Source organism: Eleginops maclovinus, chromosome 18 (assembly GCF_036324505.1).
Source record: "Eleginops maclovinus isolate JMC-PN-2008 ecotype Puerto Natales chromosome 18, JC_Emac_rtc_rv5, whole genome shotgun sequence".
Taxonomy (NCBI): domain Eukaryota; kingdom Metazoa; phylum Chordata; class Actinopteri; order Perciformes; family Eleginopidae; genus Eleginops; species Eleginops maclovinus.
The window spans coordinates 24,511,061-24,520,262 of NC_086366.1; the positions used below are offsets into that span (position 1 = coordinate 24,511,061).

The 9,202-nt window shown below is 42.4% G+C and overlaps 1 protein-coding gene across 1 annotated transcript in view; it reads right to left on the reverse strand.

Moving 5' to 3' along the window:
- fat3a (FAT atypical cadherin 3a) overlaps window positions 1–5,285 on the reverse strand; it is a 98,076-nt gene extending 92,791 nt beyond the window's left edge. The window contains exon 1 of the mRNA XM_063907609.1: window positions 1,976–5,285. Within this exon, the coding sequence (XP_063763679.1) occupies window positions 1,976–5,285 (3,310 nt within the window). The remainder of the gene's footprint in view (window positions 1–1,975) is intronic.
- Window positions 5,286–9,202: the final 3,917 nt, after the last annotated feature.

Genomic DNA, 9,202 nt, shown 5'->3' on the forward strand with positions numbered 1-9,202 from the left:
TGTAATGTGTAATGTCATAATGTAGCATTTCAAATTGCTGCAGCAGGGAAATAAAGATGCTGCTGTAGCGAATATGTGCCTTAAAAAACATGAAATATGATGTACATTGTAAAACAGCCATACTGTATATCTTTTAGCTGGTCGGTAAGAAGAAGCACATTTTACCAGCTGAGACTCTATAGAAGCCAGTCAAATCTTACATTGGTATGCAGGACTATCAATCACCAAGATTTAGGTATAATGTGCTGAGTCTGCTTTGGATATCATGCTAAATAAAATACACATCATTAAGTTCCAGTCAGTGTCATGTTGCTAGTTTTTCGCGCGACCTAAGTATTACTTACATGCAAGGTCCAATTATTTTAAGTAAAATGTGATTTGGTTACATCATCCTTCATTTCGACTGGGGTTGAGGATTATTTGTCTGATTGACAGCTATCGTAGCCTTTCACACAGTGCCATAGTGGTTTTCACTTCATTGCTCCTCCCTCTCCTACCAGGCCCCGCCCCTATGAACAAGTTTTGATTTTCCATTAACATCAATGTTCAAGATTACGGTTTACAGAGCTGGTCAAGGTGTGTGTGAGTGTGTGTACATATGAGTGTGTGTGAAGGCCAAAGTAATTGTCTTTAAGTCGTAATTGTGTTTGTAGTGTTTCTCAGCAGCTTGGGGTTGATTTATGGGGCTTGCCAAGGCTCGCCTAACAAGGGCCATAAATCCTCCCTCCCCTTACTCTGCTCCTGTGCTGGGTTAACGACTGTGTGTGTGTGTGTGTGTGTGTGTGTGTGTGTGTGTGTGTGTGTGTGTGTGTGTGTGTGTGTGTGTGTGTGTGTGTGTGTGTGTGTGTGTGTGTGTAAGCATGTGTTCGATATATAATAAGTCAATCATTTCCTATTGGCCACCTTCAGTCTTTCAATCTGGGACAGCTCTGGGATTCAGCAGGGGCCGGCGGAAGGGAGCCGGGGGGTTGGGGGGCTAGGTATTTTGTCTTCAGTCAATTTCACCGACCATGAACTTGTCCCAGCAATACAATTGGCTAGGTAGTTTGGTTTGACGGTATACATGGTATAGTATAGACTTTTAAACATATGAACACCAAAGTCATTATATGAAGCCAGTCAATACAACGTAAAGACATGGCAAACCAGATTTGTTGTTTTAGCTTCAATTTTCCCACATGCTGGTGATAATGTTTTATGATTAAGTTTTCCATCAAATAAAAGAACACCCTTCATGTACAAAATAAAGAGCAATTCAATTTAATATGTCAATGTATTCACTAGGGTGCAACCAACTGATGAGCCACTGTAAATATATATTCACCTTTCTCACTTAAATAAATTAACCAGAAAAGATCAAGACAATTTTTTTACTCTTCCACATTTGCCTACAATTAAGGTAAGCAGCCATGGACAAGCACTAAACTACAGAAAATAAATGTTGTGCCACTTTAACAGCCAAATGAAGCTTGGCCAAGGCAGCCAACACGGATAAATGTAAATTATATAAACTTCACGCACACATACAACCCAAAAATACAAACTTTAATCAAAAAGAGAACTTAACGGCTGTGATCCAATGCAACACTGATGTGGGCATCCTCCCCTGTTCACAGAGTTACACACATTATGCAAACCGAACCTCAACTGTAGGTTGCTCTCTGTTCATTCATTCTCAATGCATAGCATCACCAGTCTCACTTCGCCCCTGAGACTCAGCATGCACCTGTTGTTTTGCAATATCTTTGATAAAGGATAATAAAAACTTCTTTCATGATGCTAATTTGAACCATAAGCAGTAATGACATCATATTTAATTTGAATTGCATTGTTCTGTATATTCTGTGTTGTGTACTATACCGACCTTTGCATATTGTACTATATATTGAGAACCCATATGTAACATATATGTGACCACTGCAGAGCCATAACTATTAACAGCATGATTCCCATAACATTTAAAAAAATAATGTACCTGTCTCTTCATCAATGGCAAATCGTCCAAGCCCACTCCCATCACGAATGGAGTACTGGATTTCTCCATCTCTGCCAGTGTCGTCATCTTCGGCTATAACTTGAAGTAAGGTAGTTCCAATCCGGGCGTTCTCTTTAACTGATCCCGTCAGGGCAAAGTGTGAAAAGTATGGAGCATAGAGGTTTTCGTTCACATCCACGACCTCCACCTCAACAGAGGTGACAGAGAGGAGAGAAACAGGCCTTCCCTTGTCTTTGGCCTTCACAGTAAGGTTGTAGAACTGCTGAGTCTCGTAGTCCAGCTCTTTTGTCAGTCGAATAGCCCCACTGGTCCTGTCTACCTCAAACCATCCATGATAGTCGTTGGCTAGTGAGTATCGGACCTGGCCTCCCAACCCCAAATCTGGGTCCTGGGTTTCTAACCAGGCCACAACAGTTCCTACTGGGAGATCCTCCAGAGCCCTGGCTTTGTAGACATTAGGGATGAATAGTGGGGGACAGTCATTAACATCCTCTAATATTATTTTTAAATTGGTCGCAGAAAACATCTGGCTCCCTTTCTCTGCTTTATCCCGGGCCTCGATCTTTAGGTTAAATGCCGGCGCAAACTCCCTGTCTAGTTGGCCAGCGACATATACTATCCCGTTGGTAGAGTTGATACCAAACTGGGTGGTGCTGGTCAAAACAGAGTAAAAAACCTCCCCATTGGGTCCAAGATCTTTGTCAGTGGCCTCAACCTGGATGACATCTGTTCCTATAGCAGTGTTTTCAGGTATGACAATTTTATAGCCCCCTTCTTGCAAAAACTGGGGTGCATTATCATTTGCATCTTCAATGTAAACAGTAAGCAAACGCCAGGCAGTTTTCTGTGGCAGGCCAAGGTCATAAATCGTAAGGTTGAGGAGATATCGATCCTTTTTTTCTCTGTCCATAGGCAAGAAGACACTGATAAGGCCAGTCTCCATGTCGATGTTAAAACAATTGTCAGTGTTTCCATCTGAAATAGAGAATAGAATCTGACCATTGAAACCTGTGTCACCATCATATGCATTGACCTTAAAAACACTGGAACCTATCAGTAAGTCTTCCCTCACAGCAATATCCGTGGGAAAAGCTTTGTCGAATTGGGGTGTTTGCCGATTGACAGAGAAAAGGTCAATAAATCCTTCCTCGATTTTGGGCTTCATGCTAGCTTTTGACTTTTTGAGTAACTTTTCTGCTAACTTTTGGGCTACCCTTGTCTCTCTGCAATTGAAACTTTTGGGAGGAGATTTCCCATGAGATACTGAGATGTTAACAAACATTGGATCAGAAAAGTTCTCACCATCTGTAGCAGTTATTTTGAGACTAAAAACACCGTTCTTTGGAGTGGCTGCGTCGAGGGAATGCTGCAATGAGAGGACCCCTGAATCTGCGTTGAGGTCAAAGTACCCCCATTCATTCCCTGAAATGATCTTATACTTTACTAGCTCCAACTCATCTATATCAATCGCAGACATTGTGGTTATCACATCACCCACTGGAAAATCCCTGGAGATCACCCCCTGGCATGCTACCTTCTCAAACAATGGCCGGTTGTCATTTACGTTTTCCAGGTGAATCGTTACATTTACTTCACTCTCTCGCCTGTAAGGGGACCCCCAGTCAGAGGCTCTGACAACAAACACAAAGCTCTCTGATGAGGATTCAAAGTCCAACTCTTTAGTGGTGCTGATGATACCAGAAAACTGATTGATCTTGAAGGGTAATGGCTGAAGGCTGGAAATGCTGTAGGTTATGTATCCATTTTCTCCTTTATCCTCATCCACTGCAGAGACTGTTAATACACTGGTCCCAACTAATACACTTTCATTGACCAACACCTCATAAGAAGATAGATCAAATGTTGGTGTGTTGTCATTGGCATCCTCAATATTAACCCTCACTTTTACTTTGAGTTCACTATCTATTTCCAGTACTTCAAGATTAAAGACATCCTGGGTCACCTGAGTGAACCAGTGCGTGGTGGAGATTACACCTGTTAGGGTGTTCATTTGAAAAAAGGCTGAATCTGCAGAAGGTGTCAGGATATATTCTGCATCATCGGGCTCTGGCTTGATTTTAACAGCTTCTACGATTGTGCCTGGTGGCGAAATTTGATTTAGACTTACTTCGTACAACTCTTTCTCAAAAGTAACTTTGGCTGTCTGCCGTTTCTTGACCATAATGTGAACAACCTTGACGGCAGAGAACTTCTGTGGGACTCCTCTGTCTTTAGCCTGCAAAGTGAGGTTACAGCCATAAGGGTAAGTCTCCCACTTTACTGACTCAGAGGCCTTGATGGCAAACTCACCCTCCACAGACCTTTCGATGAAAAACTGCTCTAAAGGATCTCCACCAACTATGACCACTGAGTCAATTTCCCCATTTAGACCTTCATCTAGGTCCTCAACGGTGACCATGGCATACACAGGGTTTTTATCAAGCCACGAGGGGCTATGGGTGACAACATTCATGATAGGGGCATGCTCATTCACACGCTCTACGTGGACAAAAAGCTTGGCTGTGCTGCTGACCCCATTATTTCCATAGAGCTTCATGCCGCGGTCAACAGCTAGGATTTCTAAGTCGTAGCGGTTCTGTTCTTCAATATTGAGCTTTCCACTGAGAGAAACTACTCCACTGGTTGGGTGTACGGCAAACAGCTCCATTTTATCCTTGAAAAAATAGTAAAACTCCCCGTTGGATCCAATGTCTGCATCTGTGGCGGTAACTTGTGCTATGCTAGTCCTGAGAGGAGTGCTCTCCGCAATAGTGACCGAGTAAGTTGTGGGGGAGAACAAGGGTCGCAAGTCATTCATATCCAAGACCTGGATACTGACTTTAGTCCAGGTCTCAAGGAGGGCTTCTCCCTTGACGGAGGCCTTTATTGTCAAAACATAATTATCCTGAATCTCTCTGTTCAAGATTGCTGCGTTGCCACCTTTAGTCCTCATGCGTAAGAAGCAGAAGTCTCCCAGCACATACTCCTCTGCCTTGAAAAACCCTTCGTCATCACCAGAAGTGATTCTGTAGCGCACATCCCAGGAGCGCTGGGCCAGGTGGATGCCCATTTTAACTTTACTGATGGCATAGGTGCGTGCTGCTGAGTTTTCGTAAACCGTAGCGTGGTAGACAGCCTGAGTGAATCCAAAGTGAGGTCCATCCTGAAGGCCCCCATGGATGTTCTGTCCGCAGCAGGGTGGTGCCTTGAAAAGCAGCAACGGCAACAGCAGGGCCAGGCAGAGGAGAGGGGCTCGCATGGCTGCCCACTGGCCCATATTCATATCCATCCCATCATCACTCCATTCTGAGGGAGACAGAAACAGGGGGGAAAATGTTAGCAACAGGGAGAAGGACATAAAGTATTAACAGGCTACTTATCTAACCCTTTTTGTTGTCCATTGGACTATCGACATTGATTGAAAGTAGAGAGGGGAGGGGGGGGGTCTACAGTTACCAGGCAACCAAAATGAAGGCTGACATCATCCTTGTGTGGCCTCTGGACACTAAGATAAGTGTCAACAGTCAATTGCAAGTTTCAGAAAAACCAGAGGTGGTTTGAGAAGGAACAAAATAATTGTATGGCTAGGAAGAGCAGTCTAACATCACCAAAACAAACACACACAAAAAAGTGCAAAGGGAAAGATTATTGGCTGTCGTACCATGACCCTATCATAACCTGTTTCCTGAAATACATGAGAACTGCAGCCCTGTGTTTTAAAACCATGTAATATCTCAAGATGCAAAACAGTTATGGTTTTGAAATGGAGAGTCAAGAAGCTGCTGTGTGGAGATTTTGTTCTCTTTCTCAGGAAGAAAAGAAATGTGTTCTGAAAGTAAGCAGCCACAAATATGTGCCATTTTGGGCTTTGGGAGAAAAGCCTGATCCGGTAAAAGCCATGTTGTGGCCATAGGAGTGCCACAGTGGTCTACATTTTGATGACTCTGCGCTTTCCACCACATAGGGATGGGGCGGGAATAGGCCCACTGTGTCCGAGTACACTGATAATAACACACTGCTGAAGTGAACTGCTATATCTAAACATTTTAACACACAATCACATGCACGCTCGTGTAAGAGTACAAACTTGTTTTGTTTCAAACAGGAACAGATCCAGTTTTAACCTCTAACTGAAGAGAAACAATATTTTGGCTCTGAAAATGTGACCAAAAACCACCTCATCTGAAACAATGCAAACCAATGCCTGAGCCTGCAATTCAACAGTCATTCAGGGAAGAAAGACTAGAACCCAAACGAGTGAAAAGCCAAAAACAACACTTCAGTTTTCGTCTGACCTTAAACTGTCATCTTATTGTCAACTTCAGTCAGCGAAGGTGGATGTGGGGGTTTGGCAGTATGGGGGTTTCGAGGACTTTCCTGCTGGGAGTCTCTGAGAGCAGTTTCAGTCATCTGGGTCAGCACAACCCTCCTTTGAAAATCTAGTGCCAGCGGGGAGGCACAGTAATGATGCAAAAATACTGCGTTAACCCTTTGAGTCCATTTTGGGATTTTGTTCCGTTTTCACTATTCACTCAAAGACATGACACAAGCTCTATATGTCTTGGATCTTAAATAATGTAGGGTAATTGGCCTTTATATCCATGATTCACAGGGGGTTACTTTTTGAGTGCTTGTGCTTTCTTATTTCCATTAGAGTCAGTGATTTTATAAACAGGGGTATTGCTAAAAATGTTGTGCCCTCCAAGGTTTAAATATGCTGCAAAGAGTGTGTATTTTTAGAGCAATAGGGGTTGGGATTTGCTTTCCAGATAATTGACTCTTGGACAAATGTTTTCCTTGGACATATACCAGATTATTGGGGTTTACAGAACAATTTTTTATTCATTGCATTTTTTGTGTTTTCCCGATTAACAGATTTGCATAAATACCAAAGTTGATCACCCTCTGTCTTATGTGTATCTGTAGAAGATTATACATTTGCATAAAAACCTATAGGTAACATCAGGGCCTTAACCCAAAAATAGCTACTGTGTACTCCAAAATGTCTTTGAGCTAAGTCTTTGAGATTGCTTAAAACGTAACCGGCAAGATCGACCAACAAGTCAAAGTCCATTTACTTCCTTATGGTGCTTCTTATTACGTGTGTGCTGGAAGAAGTGGCATATGTCTGGAAAATGCTCATTATACTGTGGCAGCTTGCGGCAACACTGCTGTTACAACTGTGCAGATTGAATTTAGCCGGCTATTATTTTCAATTGATACAATCCAACAATACCCAGGAGGCTTCCAAATTTGGAGGAACCGTAAACATGCGTCTGGGAAAAGTGTTCTGTGCTATGTTTGACACCACACACACATAAACAAACACAAACAAACACATACTTGTGGCCATCAGAGTTTATTCCTGTCCCCATATGTAGCAGTTTGCTCTGAGGGCTGGTTGCAGGGCAGTGTGCAGTGCGTTGACGTGCACCGCATGTACATGGTGCGTGGCTCTGCTCTCCCCTTAGTGTTGAGATCAGACACCACAGCGTTCACAAGGACTATCTACCAGAGAGAGAAGCCATGGGCAGATGGGTCTGCCACGCCACACCCAGCAGCAAATCTGTGCCCTCACATTTCTGTTTTTAATATTTGTTCCAACATGTGAGTTTCTGTGTGAGTGGTAAATCCATATAGATAGAGATAATCAAGCTTACATGTTTTGATTGAGTACTGTTTACATAATTGCATGTTTTAGGTCGATCATATTTCCTCTTATTTGCTTTGCTGCATGTCATTTTCTAAAAATGTGTAAAATGTGTGTGAATGAATAGAAAACACTCATTGTGCACCGTTAAATATTCTGATGCTTGATTGTGTTGCGCTCATTGGCTCTGGAGAGGTTAGTTTGCATTTTAAACAGATTAATACTAGAATATTTAGTTAATCTTTGCATGTGAACTATTTATAAAACATTTATAGTGTTTTCTGAGAAGTGATACTGTACGAGAAAAACATAAAATTGCAACACTGTTCACTTTTGATTAGGATCTCCATTAGCATGAGCATTGGCTATTTTTCCTTGTGTCCACACACACAGTCCATACACACATACATATAAGCTTTAAGCCGTCATTATGCCACACACAAAATGTATAACACACTTTAAATACATAGAATTTGAGAACACAGATAAGTCTTTGTGGGAAATGTCCTCAACATTTTTCTAACCCTCCCTATGTTATACGGTGGGAAAAAGTGGAGTGTAATGAGGTAATTTTGTCAAACTGACAGACCGATTCACTGGAACCTTTAAGATGACTACAATAACTCAGAATAAAGTTTTATGTGGTTTAATAATGTTTGATGCTGTACCACACGAGGATGTGATGATAGACACACTTTTGGTTCCAGATGAATTAAAGTGTTATAAAATGTACCTCTAAAAGTTATATGCTTTCTAAAGCCGCACTCCTGGGAATTCCAATCATTTAAATTTGTTTTAGCGCATAATTGCCACGTTGTTCTATACAAGGAAACCCCACAAGCCTGTGTCTGCTAAATGTTTGCACATGCAGACACACACACACCACAAGGGAAAGCGACACAGAAAAACACTATCATTCTCCACTGAGAAGCCCTACTTACTGTCAGCTCTAAACACCCTCTCATTAGCTTTTCATCGCCGGCTAATTGGCCTTGAATTGTGTGGCAAACAGCAGCCGGCAGCCTCCACACCCCCCGACACACCGCTGGCTCCGACCTTGCTAATACACAGCTATATGTTAGCAGCTATTCTCTTTTAGCTAACAGCTCATATCCTGACAAAGCAACACTCACCTTGTGAGGGGCTGACAAATGCAGCAGAATAGTGTATTGCAGGAGGTGGAAAATGGTTCTTTAGTCTCCAAAACAATTACCCACCGCACACAGAGAGCATTTTAATACAACAAGATTACAATAAACATCTGTAGGGAAGATCCAATACTGCTAATGGGCACAATATCCACAATGGATGCCACAATATCTATCAAGGCGGCCCAACTCATATTCATGTCTAGCCCCTCACTGATTCCAGATGGTGCTGGTGACATGGGTGAAAATGCTGCTTGCTGACAAGAAATGTCCTTTAAAGATAAAATCACTGTCACCCCTTTTCCACTTAAATGAGATTGGTTCTAGTGCCGTGTCGGGGTTAGTTTGTTTTGCAGTTTGTTCAACCGGAGAGAGGCTTATTACCCCATACTGTAAATCTATGTTCTT